Genomic DNA, 16526 nt, shown 5'->3' with positions numbered 1-16526 from the left:
AATTTCATCTATTTCAGCATTTTGTCCAGGGCTGCCCCTCACTATTATAGAGTAACTTCAACCTTCAAGTACACAGAATATGCTCCTTAGCCAGCAAAAGCTAGCAAATGGTACTTAAGATTTCTTTCGAAAATCAAAAGCACTTTAACATTCAAGCCTTCTTCATGACTCCTGCTTTTACTTTGCTTATTAAAAAGAAATAAAACCAGGTCTCCTTCAATTGGCGAACAAATTGTGGTACCTCAATCTAATGGAATACCACTAACTGAATGAGAAATATAAATAATTCAGAGAAATGAAGAGACATGTAAACTGATTCAGATGTTTAAAAAAAAACAACTCAAGAAACAATAGGCACGATGGCTACAATGTAAACAATAAAAGCAGGTTTTTAAAAAACTGAATGCTCTGTAATTATAATGACCAAGCTTGAACACAGAAAAGAATTGTTAAATGCACTCCCCTCCTTCCACTGCAGAAGTGGGAGAATATGGGCGTGGAAGAATCAATTTACTGTCAGATATGAGAAATGGGTTGGTCAGTTTCACTGAATTGTTTTTAATTTTAGATTCTTCCTCTTGTTTTAATCTTTGTTGCAAGGGAAGACTTTAGAAGCAAAGAGAATAAGAATTTATTGGAAAGATGTGATGTAAAAACAAAGACATCCATAAATTTGTTTAATAATAGTAATAACTCCTAATTTTTAAAAAATTTCTATGCTTTGTTTTTAGACTTAATAGCATTGATTTATCCTTTTTTCAGAGTACGACATGCTTGCTAAACAAGACCAAAAAAACAGTCTGGGACCATTCTTTATTCTATATTAGGGAAGGTCATAAAATCAATCATTGATTTGGATGAGGAAGAAACCTTAGAGCTCATCGTCCAATCCCCTCATTTTCTAGACCAGAAAACTTGATTCTCAGACAGTTGAGGTAACAATCAGGAAGTGTGTGACCTGCATTCAGTGTACTAACAAGTAAATGTTGTTGGCAAGCCAGAAGATATAAGCCATATCTTTACTACTTTCCCTTGCAGATATTTGACAGGAAGGTGGGGACAGTGTAAGAAGAGACCATAGGGGAAGGTCATAGAATCATAGAATGTTGAGAGTTGGCAGGTATCTCTCAGAGCTTCTTAAACTGTGGGTCATAACCCCTTATGGGGTCATGAAAAATTTGGCAACAGTACAAGGTTTCTGAACACACAACGACCAAAAATTAATTCAAAATCTAATTCGTAATGAATCTAAGGTGTTTCTGGCAGTTGTTACCCCTGTGTTGCGTAGCACAACTTCACTGCAGTCTTGGTTCAGAACACAAAGTATGTATACTTTGCACTGCGCATGCCCTCAGGCCACACAAGGTCAACCAATGCTGCTGAAAAGCAAAAAGGTGTCCCAAGTGGAAAAAGTTTAAGAAGCCCTGAATTCCTAGTTCTGAACATGAATCCTCTCAACAAATCCCCTCTTGTGAGGGGAAGCCCAGCTCAAACTGGCTCTGGAAAAACTGCTAAATTTATACCTCAGAAATCTGCAAAGGTTACAAATTGGGGCTTGATTTATTGTTCTGTGAGTTAGACTTGAGAAAGTGGTAGACAAAAATATTAACGATGAAAATTAAACTTAAAAGTTGATACCATGATTTTTTTGCCCAGGGCAGGGGGAGAGAGGCTGGAAGAGCCAGCTATTAAACATTTACTGGTAGGAACCCACTTCCTTCCAAAGCAGCCTACTCCATTTTAGGTTGGCCATAATTGTGAGGAAATTTTCCTTACATTAAGCTTAAATCTGCATTTTTACCACTTCTATCCACTCTAGCTCTAGAGCCAAGCAGAAAAAAATGAATGTTTCTCCCAAATGATAATTCTTCAAATACATGGAGCTGATGTCTTGTCCTTCCTCTACCATGCGCTAAATTTTCTCTTCTCTAAGTTAAACATCTTTATTTCCTTCAACCAATCGTCATATAGAATAATCTCAAGGTCCTTCACCATTCTGGTCTCTCTGGAGACAACCAACGATGAACCTAGAGAAGCTCCTTGAAAGTAGGGATTGTTTCATTTTTTGTATTTGTACAGCATCTAGCATAATCCCTGGCATAAATAAATGCTTAATAAATGCTTGTTGATTGGGTGATTAGCAAAAAACAGGTAATAAAACAAAAAGAATAAGAAAGCAATATACAAACATCAGATATGATGTGTTGGGAGCAAGGAGGTGAAATGATGTACAAATATAAAAGCAATATACAAATGTCAGATGTGAAGAGAGTAAGGCAATCTCATCTTACAAATTTTGCCGCACCCTATAAGTTCACAATCAATTAAAATCCATTCTAGCTGCACACTGATATTAACCAGAGAGATACTACCATCTGAGTATCTATTGTGTACATTTTTAAAAGACAGAAAAAGGAAATGGGTTTAAATTAGAGAAAAGAATTTATACTAAGAGTAAAATCTTTCTGACAGCAAGTTTGTCAAAGGGATATGGCAGAAGGTTGTGGAGTACTCTGCCAAGAAAATCTTCAAGCATTTCATGGTGACAACCAAAAAGTATTTAATAAATGCCCACTTCCATATGGCTCTATGGTGGATACCAGCTGAGATGTCACAGATAGCATCTGCTGAAAACAGGGAAATTTACTCGTGGTTCCATTTAGTCTCATTTTCCTAATTCTCTGATTTTCACAGCTTATATAATATTAACAACAGTGGCACCTTGAAATGGCCACTATTTCCTCTTTCCTAATTTATTGTTCCTGCAGAAGTATCCTATAGGTTAATTTGAAAGAACTTAATTTTCAGCTATACTTTCTTTTCTAGCCCTTAGGCCTCCATACTCTAGACTCTAGAGAAAGAATATGAAAACAACAGATAGGTTCTGAAAAAGACAAGGATGGGAATATCAGAAGCAGCAGAAATATGAAATACACTTAAAATCAAAACTGACCCATAGGAATACTATTGTGCTGTAAAAATGATGAAGGGAACAGCTTCAGAAAAACCTGGGAAGACTTGTATGAACTGATACACAGTGCATTAAGTAGAACCAGCAGAACAATGTATACAATAACAACAATGGAATGACCAAACATGACTCCAAAATACCCATGAAGAATATGCAACCCACCTCCTGACAGGGAGGTAATGGATTCGAAGTGCAGATTGATACACATAATTTCCTGGACATGGCCAATGAAGGAATTTGTTTTGCTTTATTATACATATCTTATCACAAGGATTTGTTTTCAACAAGAAGAAGAGAAGTTAGATTTTCATTAATTTAAAAAAACTGAATTTTAAGAAATAAAAACAACAAAAAAAAAACCTGACCCTTGTTTGGCATTCAAAATGCCAAAATGTCACCAAAATTTGTCTATGCCCATAAAAACTCACAAGCAGCTGTTTTATTTACTTACATGTTCATTTCTTGCATATTCTCTGCTGCAAAATAAAAAGTCTTGATCTGCGGGTGGCTGATCTTAAAAGCACTTGAAGGGAAAACAACAAAGATACATGAGAAGTTAATGTAGAATAAAATTTGATGGATTCATAGCTATACCAGCAAAAATGATACTACTTCCACCTTTCTATTTCCAGTTTAAAAAGTAATTCAGACAAATTAAATGCTGCCTATTCCATTCACTGGCTTCCACAAAAAGGTATGAGTCAATTCCTCCTGTCATCAAGAGAATAAATCATGTTAATTAATACTTAAGACATTTTCTTTAAAATAAGATTATACCATTTGCATTTGGTCAAGAGTATATTGTTTGTCAATGTTTAAGACAATGAAAAGATTCAGGGGAAGGAGGTTCATTTTAGAATAACTGTCCCAAATCTTTCAATCAAGATCCCTCCAACATACACAGGAAATTTGGAAAGGCACCTGAGTTTCAGGGCCCTAACTCCAAAAGGGTCTTTCAGACCCTTGTGGGAGGGTCCTAAGTTAAAAGCCTTGCCCAGTTAGTCACATTTGACATGGGTCACATAATAATTTCTGGAGTTCCATTAATAAAAAATACATGTATTACAACCTGCTGTAATTAAAGTTCAGGGTAGACAAACAGATATAAAATTCTCATATCTTAATTATTCAGTAACAACCAATTCTACACATCCTAAACTCATGACAGACATAACACACTTTAACAAAAAGAAAGAATAAAATTGATATTCATCTCAGTTTCAATTAAAGCTTGAAATGCTGAAATTAATCAGCAAAAGTTTTTCAGTGGCTATTTCCACATTAGCTTTTAAACCGGAAGTCCCAGGCCATATGGCCAGACCATCTTTGCTAACTAACCAAAAGCCACCTAGGTCAATGCAAAAATTCACACATCCTGCTGCAGCAAAGCCCCCAACACCTAGAGGGTAGTTAGTACCTTCCACGCAGCGCAACCTCCCCATTAAAGGTTTAAAACCTGGGGTAGGCTCTTGAAACACTGTATTATAAGCTAGGATAACTATTACCATTGGTGAATGCTTACTTTTGATAGAACTAGAGAACAGATTAATTGAAAGCGAAAGACAGAATGGGGAAAATGGCATGGGGAAGGAGGAGAAAGGAGGAGGAATCATGAGGGAAGCATTAGTGAGACATTAGGATAGAAAAGGAAGAGTATCGGAAGTCAGGAAACTTGGTTCCTGTCTCAGTTCTGCATCTTACCTAGTCCTGTAATCTTGTACATGCTACACAACCTATCTAGGCCTTGTCAGCAAAATAAGAGGCATATACTAGATGTCCTTAAGTCCCTTTTCCAGCTCCAGTGAAGTACCTGTACTCAAAACACTTGTTTTCAGCAGAGAGCTAGCCTAAGATTTATGACCTGGCTTGGAAGATAAGTGACAATTCATGCTGTGAATAGTTTCACAAAGAGTTTAAATAAGAAAACAGCATTGGTCTTACTTGTCTTCATGCCTACAATCATGTGGAGGGAGGTCTGCTGAATCTCAGTTACTAACTAGCATAGAACCTTGTCATCTGGTCTCCTGACCTCTGTAGAAGGACTTGCTTATGGAGTTCCCTTGCATCACAGAACACAGAGCTCCACCATAGAATTGTATGGGGGGGCTATTAAAAAGCTGGTCAGTTCTCTTGGAATGCCAATGTCCAATACACATGAAGAGAAACTCTTCTATTCCTAGTCAACCTTTCCAGGCTCCAGGTCTGCTCCCTTTATTAACTTCTAAACCACCACACTTTTTCTGAAGTCAGGATCCCACCCAGCCAAATGCACAATGAACATGAATTAGGTGAATATTAATGTGGAGCCATGCAGGAATTTGTGATGTGTGATGACTTACTGCTTTTTCTTGCATTCAGCAGCTCTGTCCACAGCAAAATCTGGCAAGTTGATAAATCCATCAGCTTTCTCTGACTGAAAGAAGTACAAATCACAAATCTGAATTAGACGCACTTATCCTCAGTGTGTTTTATTATGATTAGACAATCTGACTTTAAGAAGGAGGGTAAATATAAGGAAACATGGCTGCAATACGATTAAATCTTAATGAAGGTCAATATGTTGTAATGAATAGAATGTTGGACATCAAGTCAGAATAATTGGGTTCAAATGCTTTTTCTGACTAGCTGTGTGACCCTGGATGAGTCACCAAATCTCTCTCATCCTCAGTTTCTTCATCTGTAAAATGAGGGTTAAAAAATCTAGGTTGTCCAGGATCAAATGAGAAAATATACATGAAGTGCTTTCCAAATCTTAGAAACATCACACAAACACAAATACAAGTTAGCATGTCACTAAATACTATATGCTAAGATATCTTATTATCTACAAACATTAAAGCCTTCTAGTATCTGCTAGGCAGAGACACTCAGGAGCATGAAAGCATCAAGATATTAAGGTTTTTCCTCATGGAGTATATGTTAAGAAACCAAACATTATGCTGTCACACTATGGGGAAAGTTTTCGATGTTACACTTTGTTAATGGAAAATAGTATTCGTCTTCTATAATCAACTCCTGGGATCATAGATTTAAAACTGGAAGAGACCTCAGAAGCTAGCCCGTCCAACTCTATGAAAATGATTTACCCCCAGTCATACACTGAAGTGTGTGGCAGGATCTGAATCAGGTGCTCTGACTTCAAAATCAGCACAACACGCATTTCCTCTTGTTTTACTTTATAGTTTTTTTAACATTAAAATTAATATTTTAAGATTGCAGTTTAACAGTAAGACATGGCCCACCCAATCTGATCCAAGTGGAAGGACCTATGCCTGCTTTTGTCTCCTTGCTAAATATGACCCATATGCTAGGTCCTTCCATATAGTATCTCAAATCTTTAAAAATATAAAATAAATTCAAACTTTGGTCCACTGGATGTAGCTATGGTGAATGGGGTGTTTTCCACTTCCTGAATGATATCTGAACTCAAGAGTCTGCACACATCCCATCTCTTGGTTCCTACAGACTCGAATGAAGCCAAACTACTCTGGACAGGCATAGCAATAGATTACACAAAAGCCAGAGGAGACCACTGTGATACACTCAACCCCACTTATTGCATGTCTTTGGGTAAGTCATTCTATTTCTCTGGGACTCAGTTTGGTCATCTGTCAAATGAGAATCGCCTCCGCTCTTCATGTTTCACAAGATTACTGTAAAGATCAATTAAGATAATGAATGAATGGGAACGTAAGCTGTGAAGTGCTACGAATGACTGAATAATGTTATCGTCACTAGTAGTAATTTGACCCACAACATAAGCCTCCAAATATAATCAGCAGGAATAAGATAGTTAATATTTGAGAGACAAGAAATTTCTGCCTGTCCCCTCCTACGTTCCAGATGCTGGCAGGCAATCGAATGCTCATTCTGAGATGCCATCAATGAAGGAACGAATCATATCTTTCTAAATTTTGTATTTGCCCCCCAAATAGTAATTGTGCATAACACTATGCATGCAGCAGGAACTTAATAAATGCCCATTGAATGTAATGGAATTAAATGAATTGGAGTAGAGACCCCTGTTGCAGATAGTGCCAGTGATTCTCAGACAAGTTATCACCTAACCCCATAGCAATCCAAAGCTGAAAAAAAAAAGGATCTCCAAGCGGTCTGGGACTCAATGGTCTTTCACTAAAACATGAACAATTGAAATATGGTCCAATTTTGATGAACAAGGTCTTGTTAAATTATAATAGAAAAACTAGGTTCAGAAATATTCAAACTAACGTTTATGAAATGAAACTATAAGAATAAAATCAAAGAAAAGGAACTGAGAAAAATCTTATCAACCATTCAGGGAAATAAAAAGCTGGCACAAGGACGCATTTAATTTGCATTGAAATTAGAATTCAAAATAATGTTAGTGTTGGGAACAAATTCTGATTTACTAAAAGTAGTTTATGTACTACAAATGAGTGGCAGCTTGGCAGAGTGGATGCAGAGTCAGCCTTTGAGTCAGTAAAATCAAGTCCTGCTTTTGATACATCCTGGTATAATCCTAGACAGGTATTACTTAACCTCCTGCTACGCTAGGCAATGGGCAGCTAGATGGCACAGTGGATAGAGTGCTGGGCATGAAGTCAGGAAGACCTGAGTTCAAAGATGGCCTCAGGTATGTGATAGCTGTGTGACCCTGGGCAAGTCACTTAATCCCATTTGCCTTCATTTCTACATCTGTAAAATGAGCGGGAGAAAGAAACCACTCCAGCATCTTTGCTCAGAAAACCCCAAATGAGGTCATGAAGAGTTGAACACAACTGAAACAACGAAGCCACAAAACACTAAACAACTTTTTAAGACTTTTTCTGAGCACAGTTGTAGATCTTCATTAGCAGAAGGAGTTTCCTCACTGGAGGTTCCCTAAACCAACGAAATAAAAAAATACGTATCTGAAACTATACATACAATTATATACACAGAGGTCCATTAAGGCTACACTGCATATATTGAAATACATATAACATGCATATGTAATGCATAGTATATGCAGCAGCATATATCCTGCAATATATTGCAAGTTTCTACTATATGTGTATTATTTTATATGCACATAAAACTGAGGGTCACCTGCATGACATGATGACCCATTCACGATGAATCATCTCGACCGCATGTACTGCAATATATATTATAGCTATATCATGTATGCATATGTATAATGTTATAGCATATATTGCAATTCCATGTATTGCTATAGATATAACTCAGGGTCATCTTTATGTCATAATGAAACAAGTCACCACAATATGTATTTCAATTCTCTATGTGTATTGTAAGTCTCTACCAAGGTTGTGCTCTGGGATTTCATCATGGGATGAAGGCAACCTGGGTTCCTGAGGGCTTTGCCAGGAAAAGTCCAAGCTCTGAAAGTCTCTATCGAGCTGACTCAGCAATAAGCTTTGCTATCAGATTACCAGTCTCAATGACCGGCTCACACAGGCCTATCATCAGAAGACTGGCCTGCAAGGGATAGTGGTTGTTACTATTTTAAATCACAGTAGCACATGAAGACTCTCATAGTGAGGCTGCAAAAGCATTTGCAAGAACCCTGAAAAAGTAGCCAGGATGCTAGAAGTAGGTACGCTAAAGGCAGTGGGAGGCTTTAACTGATGATGCCACTTTTTACTGGACATATGCCCTACAGAAGTCAAAAAAAGAATGAAAGTCCTCTACATACCGAGATGGACAGCTAGGTGATGCAATGGATGGAGCTCTAGGTCCAGAGTCAGGAAGACCTGAGTTCAAATCTGGCCTCAGACATTGACTATCTGTGTGACTGGGCAAATCACTTCAACCTGTTTGCCTCAGTTTCCTCATCTGTCAAAAGAGCTGGAGGAGGAAACGGCAAACCACTCTGGTATCTTTGCCAATAAAACCCCAGACACGACTGAAATGACTAAACAACCACAAAACATACCAAGATATTTATAGCAGCACTTTAGTACCACATAAAAAATAACAACTGAAAAGAAACTGGGCACCTATAAATTAGGCAACAGTTGAAGAAATAAGTGGCATACTGGCTAGAACACAGGATTTAAAATCAGGAAGATCTGAGTTCTAATTCTGCCTCAGACATTCCTTAAATGTGTTACACCGGGCAAGACCCCATCATCTCTACCTGACTCAGTTTGCTCATCTGTAAGTGGGGATAACAGCATCTGTTATGGTAATTAGGGTAGGACTTTTTTGTTGTCTTCTCTTTTGGAATGCTGAGACCATCAAGTGCCTTTGAGTTTCTGATGACCTGCTTACTTCAAGGGAAGGCCTAAGTCATGGGTTTGAGTCACATTGTTGTGACGCCCTTTGAACCTGAAGAAGCGTATATAAACTCAGAGGTTTGCATGTTGCCTTTGGGGGCACACTCATTGAAAGGGTGTTGGTGATGAGACTCTGGTTGAAGTTGCCCCATCGCTTTGAAAAACCCAGATGTTGGTGCTTCTCTGGTAACTATGTATTGTGATTTGGTCAGACAGAAATGTTCATCTGTTTATATTGTCTCTGTTTGTAATTTCTGTTTGTATTTGCTCTGAAGTTCAAGGCACTGGCTTTCCCCCCGCCCCGGAACTAAGTGGATGATATATGTATGTTTAATTAAAGTAAGCTTGTTAACCCCTTAAAGTTGCTTTCCTTAGAAAAGCAGATCAAAGAACTGTGCTAGCAGCCCTCCTGTGTGCTCGTTGTTGGTCTTGTTGGGTCTTTCACCCCTACAATAGCTGCTAGCAACATTGTTGATACAGTATCCCAGGGGTGGTATAAGAATAAAATGATATCTTTAAAAGTACTTTTCAAACCATAAAGCACTACAGAAATGCTAGCCAGTTATTATTATAAGATACAGTTCAGTGAGGTGAGTGGTAGTTAAGGAGAGTGATTGTGGCATACAACCATGCAACAATTTTTTAAATGAATTAATTTTTAAGTGTATTGTGAGGTGCAAAGGAAGTGGGAGAAATTATAGGAATGAGAGTAACATCAGCTAGACAGACCAGACAACCCTGAGAGAATCTCTTTGTGTATCCAGTGGCTCTTATGATTAAAAATTAAGAACTATATTCTTACTTCAGTTAGTCAAACTAATAGAAAGAAACAGGACATGGATGACAGATTGTTCAAGAAAAAAAAACTGGTACTTGCAATGGGCATTTTTTATTATTATTACTTACGTAATATTTTTAGTTTTCAGCATTGATTTCCACAAGAATTTGAATTACAAATTTTCTCCCCATTTCTACACTCCCGCCCACTCCAAGATGGCATATATTTTGATTGCCCCATTCCCCAATCAGCCCTCCCTTCTGTCACCCCACTCCCCCACATCCCCTTTTCCCTTACTTTCTTGTAGGGCAAGATAGATTTCTATGATGCATTGCCTGTATATCTTATTTCCCAGTTGCATGTAAAAACTAACTTTTTTTGGAACATCTTCTTTTAAAACTTTGAGTTCCAAATTCTCTCCCCTTTTCCCTTCCCACCCAACCTCCCTAAGAAGGCAAGCAATTCAACATAGGCCGCACATGTATCATTATGTAAAACACTTCCACAAAACTCATGTTGTGAAAGACTAACTATATTTTGCTCTCTCCTATCCTGTCCCCCTTTGTTCAGTTTTCTCCCTTGACCCTGTCTCTTTTCAAAAGTGTTTGCTTTTGGTTACCTCCTCCCCCATCTGCCCTCCCTTCTATCATCCCCCCTTTTTTAATCCCCTTCCTCCTTTCCTGTGGGGTAAGACACACAATTGAGTGTGTATGTTATTCCCTCCTCAAGTCAAATCCGATGAGAGCAAGATTCACCCATCCCCCCTCACCTGCCCCCTCTTCCCTTCCAATGAACTGCTTTTTCTTGCCACTTTTATGTGAGATAATTTACCCCATTCTCTCTCTCCCTTTCTCCCTCAATATATTCCTCTCTCATCCCTTAATTTGATTTTATTTTTTTAGATATCATCCCTTCATATTCAACTCACCCTGTGCCCTCTGTCTATATATATATGTATATTCCCTTCAGCTACCCTAATATGGAGGTCTCATGAATTACACACATCATCTTTCCATGTAGGAATGTAAACAAAACAGTTCAACTTTAGTAAGTCCCTTATGATTTCTCTTTCTTGTTTACCTTTTCATGCTTCTCTTGATTCTTGTGTTTAAAAGTCAAATTTTCTATTCAGCTCTGGTCTTTTCACTGAGAAAGCTTGAAAGTCCTCTATTTTATTGAAAATCCATATTTTGCCTTGGAACATGATACTCAGTTTTGCTGGGTAGGTGATTCTTGGTTTTAATCCTAGCTCCACTGACCTCTGAATACCATATTCCAAGCCCTTCAATCCCTTAATGTAGAAGCTGCTAGATCTTGTGTTAGCCTGATTGTATTTCCACAATACTCAAATTGTTTCTTTCTGGCTGCTTGCAGTATTTTCTCCTTGATCTGGGAGCTCTGGAATTTGGCAACAATATTCCTACGAGTTTTCTTTTTGGGATCTTTTTCAGGAGGCAGTTGGTGGATTCTTTCAATTTCTATTTCACCTCCTGGCTCTGGAATATCAGGGCAGTTTTCCTTGATAATTTCTTGAAAGATGATATCTAGGCTCTTTGATATAGAATCAAGTTGTCCCTGTGTCTCGATAGGGTCCACTGAGGCAGGCACAGCTCATGCACTCTCCTAAATCCCCTCAAGCTTCAGTGGGCACCGGATGAGCCACACACAGCATCACACTATCATATTCCCCTATGGGTTCCCCTTGGTTTCACCACTCACTGACCAGTGCCCACTTACTTTATTTGGCAACAGACAAAGAAGGAATCTTGCTAACCTTTAGCTAACAGGTGAACTTTAGCAATGTCATCATTCTTTGCAAGCATAGTAAATACCAATTATGTCACCCCCATATCTCATGGCGCAGTCTCAGTAAGACTGTCTACCACTATGATTCTAGGAATTACCTTCTACTAGGATCCTTGAGACTATCCTAGGAGTTATTATCTAGCACCTGGAAACTAGACATTACCATGGCCATGGATCCTGAGAAATCGAACTCTAAAAAGGATAACAAAATCCTCCTTACTTACTCTTTCTCATTTCAGAACTTTTCCCAATTTCTCCCTGAAATCCATAGCATTCTAAGTGGTGTAGCCTAGTGCTGTGTTGGGAGTCAAGAAGACCTGAGTTCAAATTTTGTCTTAGATTTCTTAGGAGCTGTGTGCTCAAACCTGGGAAATCTAACATCTATCAGCCCAGTAACCTACTCACCTCATTCCTCACATATAAAATGAGAGCTCTAAATTTGATGGCCTCTAAGATCCTTTCCAGCTTTAAAACTAGATATATAACATCTTCATAGTTTAAAATGACTTTTCTCACATCAAATCTGTCATTAGGTAATATAAGTATCATTATTCCCATTTTACAAATGATGGAACTAAGGCTCTGAGAGGCTGAATGATTTGGCCATATAGTATCACAGCCTAGTTCCAGAGCCAGGAAATATAATAGGCACATACTAAATATTTGATTGACTGAATAAAAAGAAAGAAACTATATCAATGAGAACAACATCCATCCAGTGGCTGGATAGTCAGGGTTTAATCTTGTTCCCTTGACCCCCAACCATGTTGTCTTTCCAGCACTAGCATGAACAACCCAATTCTTTCTCATCCTTTCCTAGAATAGCAATGCTGAGATTTCCTTGCTAGGATGACATGCAAGAAATTTAAAGATGTCAACAAAACTAATAACTATGCAAAGGAGCTATTTGTAATTAACTTTTGAGCAGGGTAAACAGAAGTTCCAATAACCTATACTTGTTCATCGAAAGGTGTTTTTATAGGCAAAGGTTCACCAAAGCAATCAAATTCGAAATTGCTAAGCCCTTCTAAGAAAGCTTTTACTACAGTTTAAAGCCCACTATAAAAATGAAAAATTAAATAAAATTTTAAAACCACTTATTACTCAGACTTCCCCATAGATTTTCTAAAGGGTTTTTTCCTTCTTCCTGATGTAGCTAATTTCCTGTGCTTTACTAGTAAAGCAGTTTCTAAGGAGTAGATTTAATTAATCACCAGATGAGTTACTGAATGGCAACTTTTTTTTAAACAGTATTATATAGATATATATGATAGAGCTCTGTAGCTTCACATATAAATTATTTTGCTGTTCACGTTGTATATGCAAGTGTTCTTTTTTCATTTTGGTGTTTATTAAATTTAGAATTTAGAAGATTTAATAAAGGAAGCTTTATTATGAAGCAGTGTGATGTGCAGCAAAGAGAACTGTCCTTGGAGTTCAAAGATCTGGACTGTCTTTATTATTTACTAGCTATGGAAACTTGGGTAAGCCACAAAACTTCTCACAGCCTCAATTCGTTCATTTGTAGAAGTAGGGGTAATTTAAAAAATGTCTTTTTTCTTATTAAGTTTCTGTGAAGATCACAACTTACAGCTGATAAGAACTTTAGAGATTAGTTGATCCAACTCCCTGATTTTAAAGATGAGGAAAGTGAAGAGATTTTGTGTGCGTGTGTGTGTGTGTGTGTGTGTGTGTGTGTGTGTGTGTAGTTTGTTCATTTGTTTATGTCAAGTCTGACTCTTTATGATTGCATTTGGGGTTTTCTTGGCAAAGATACTGGAGTGGTTTACCATTTCTTTCTCCAGCTTATTTTACAGATGAGGAAACTGAGGCAAATAGGGTTATGTGACTTGTTTAAGGTCACAAAGCTAGTAAGAGTCTTGGGTCATATCTGAACTCAGGTCCTCCTGATACACAGGTCTGGTGCTCTATCTAATGCACCACCTAGCTGCCCCCAAAGAGTCTTTTCCAAGGTCATACAGAAAGTGAAAGATAGAACTTGACTAGTTTTCTGATTCCAAGTTTAATTTTCTTTCCTTTACAGTGAAATGAGACTTGTAGGTACAAATAGCAGGAAAGTTCTAGAAACCAAATGGGCTAACAATACCAGTTTCACTAGTACAAACATTTTAACCTCGACACTTTTTTTTAAAGCAGAATATTATTTGGCCCCTGGAACTGTGATATCACAGGAATTACCCTTATTCATTTCTACCACAATACATACTGGAATGCTGACCTCACAATAGGAATTCAGCTGATTTGCTGACTGACATTCTAGAGTTAAAATTTTAAAAGGTAGAAAAAATAGTTCTAGTAGTGAGAAAACAGAGGAACATGAAAATAATAGAAAAAAATTAGGAACAAAGCTTTGGGTATATAAGAAAGGATTTCTTGATGTAGCAATTACTGATTCTGAAATAAGATGATTTGGAGTCTATGCCACTTGAATATAACATTCATAACACTGAGTTTAATTAGTATTTATAAAAATGTGACATCATATGGTAATTTGAGATTAATCATTAAGGGATGGAAGCCTTGGGTACAGGTGTTAATATAAAATATTTGCTTATCTTCACCTAAATTCCAGGTGGCTTCAGGTAGGTAGGTAGATAGAGAGATAGACAGATCAACAGACAGACAGATAAACAGATAGATAGACAGATAAGGTGAAGTTTTACGTGAATAAAGATAAAGCCCTACTTCTGTATTTTAAAATTCAACTTTATAATTATGTAAAATTACAACTATGAGGAAAGGGTGTATAGGAAGGAAGGGAGGAAGGAAGGAAGGGAGGGAGGGACCAAGGGAGGGTTGGTTTTTTAATCATTCTCATTCTTCCCTTTCCCACAACAGTGGCTTGCTCTTCAACACACTGATTTGTTACACAATTTACTTATTTTCAATATCTGCTCCAACCCACCCACCCACCCACCCGCCTTGGCCTTTTGGTTTGGTTTGGTTTTTGTTTTTATTTTTAAAGGCTAGGTTTCCCTATCCCTCCCTTGCTGGAAGTACAAGGGGCTTCTCACAGCCAGCACTGCTACAATTGGCACACAAAGTTTAACTTGCTTCATTTCAGAGTTGGGCTGATTCACTCCTCCTTTGGCAACCTAGTACCTCCCAACTTCTAGGGGCTCACCACAGGAATGCTAAACTTAGTGTAGACAAGTGGATCCACTTAGCTCCCTGCAACCAGAATTCCCACCTCCCAATCTGCAGCCTCAGCCTTCCCTCCCCATTCAATATTTTTAACCTGAGAATCTAGAAGAGCTAGAGTGATTTTAGAAAATTCTATACCCTGCCTATTGGCATTTAATCCTGGGAGATTTCATAGCATCTTTAGAATTATAGTAATTTAGAGGACCCCGGGTCAACTGAACAATAATTTAAAAAAAAATAACTGCCTGCTACAACACGGTCAAGGGGATATAACAGATAGCCACAAGTCAGGAACTCGGGATTCATTTTTTCCTCGTGTTTCAATCATACCTTTTCCTTTAGCTGCCTCTATATAGAACATTATACTCATACAGTAAACATTTTCATTTTCCATACACCTCACCAAACCTTGACAAAGAGAGTAAATTAATGTTAATTGTGAGGGTGTTGGTGAATAGGTTCCCATTCAGGACAGGGAAAGAAAGGTCTGGAAAAACCAAGCCCAGAAAGTATCCCTCAAATAGGGTGTCATAGACTTCACAATGGGGCCCAACAACACAGGTAATTCTGCTGAGTAGCCATAAGCCTCTGTCTTATTTCCTACCAAAAATCATGCAATGGATACAATTGTATCTCAACTGAACTAGACTAGATTTAACCAAGTAGCCCACAGGCAGATAGTTCTCACCTTATAACCAATCCACTTGGCTTCAAAGATATCCTTGCTTAATTATGTGAACCCTAATTTTTTCAAACCCAACAAATCCTGATATGTTTATAATTTTCATTTTTAAAGTCTGAATATTAAAAATCTTACAACTATTTGGTGAACATCAAATAGAGAGAAGAATGCTCACTCCACACAATGAATTTGCATTCCTGGAAAAGCTATAAATGAAATCTAAATTTTTAAACTGAATAATATGTTAAATAATTAAGGCTACACTTGGTCTTTCAACCTCATCAGCACATGTAGATCATAATCACCTCCAATATAGCATCCTCCTCAGAAATAAAGTCAATTGGAGACCTTACCTTGTAAAGGAAGTCTACAATAAATCTCTTTGCGAAACTCTGAAAGAAGTTTCTCATAATCATCTTCTAATTCATCTATTTTGTAAATGCAAATCAAGGCAGCCTCAGGGACTGGGTAGAGAGCTAAGCTTGAAGCCAAGTACTACCTCTGACAAGTATTGGCTGTGTGACCCTAGACAAGTCACTCAACCTCTCAGTGGTTTAGAGTTCTGGGCTTCTTAAACTTTTTCCACTCGAGATCCCTTCAGCACTTCTTAAACTGTCAGTGGAGACCCCATTGACCCACTCTCTGAGACAGAATGTTGCAGAGAAAGAACCAACCTGCCCACGAAGAAGGTAGTTCCCTATACCAATGAAATCACAGATCTACTACTTCTTCTAAGTTCAGACTCACATGTTGACTACAAGATCCAGATAAATAAAATTCAATTCAAATCAATAAACATTCATTAAGCACCTACTGTGTGCTAAGCACTGTGGTAATCACTGAGGATACAAAAAGAGTCAA

At 37.8% G+C, this 16526-nt stretch overlaps 1 protein-coding gene across 3 annotated transcripts in view; it reads right to left on the bottom strand.

Moving 5' to 3' along the window:
* Window positions 1–16526, bottom strand: part of IPCEF1 (interaction protein for cytohesin exchange factors 1) — a 138210-nt gene that overhangs the window by 57067 nt on the left and 64617 nt on the right. For all 3 annotated transcript variants that reach the window (XM_036766661.1, XM_036766662.1, XM_036766664.1), the window contains 2 exons: window positions 5311–5384; window positions 3423–3494 (listed from right to left, as the gene is read on the bottom strand). In XM_036766661.1, the coding sequence (XP_036622556.1) occupies window positions 3423–3494; window positions 5311–5384 (146 nt within the window). The remainder of the gene's footprint in view (window positions 1–3422; window positions 3495–5310; window positions 5385–16526) is intronic.

The sequence above is a fragment of the Trichosurus vulpecula genome, chromosome 7 (genome assembly GCF_011100635.1).
Source record: "Trichosurus vulpecula isolate mTriVul1 chromosome 7, mTriVul1.pri, whole genome shotgun sequence".
Lineage (NCBI taxonomy): Eukaryota > Metazoa > Chordata > Mammalia > Diprotodontia > Phalangeridae > Trichosurus > Trichosurus vulpecula.
Note: the sequence above shows the minus strand (reverse complement) of the source record. Positions and strands in the feature narration are given on the sequence as shown.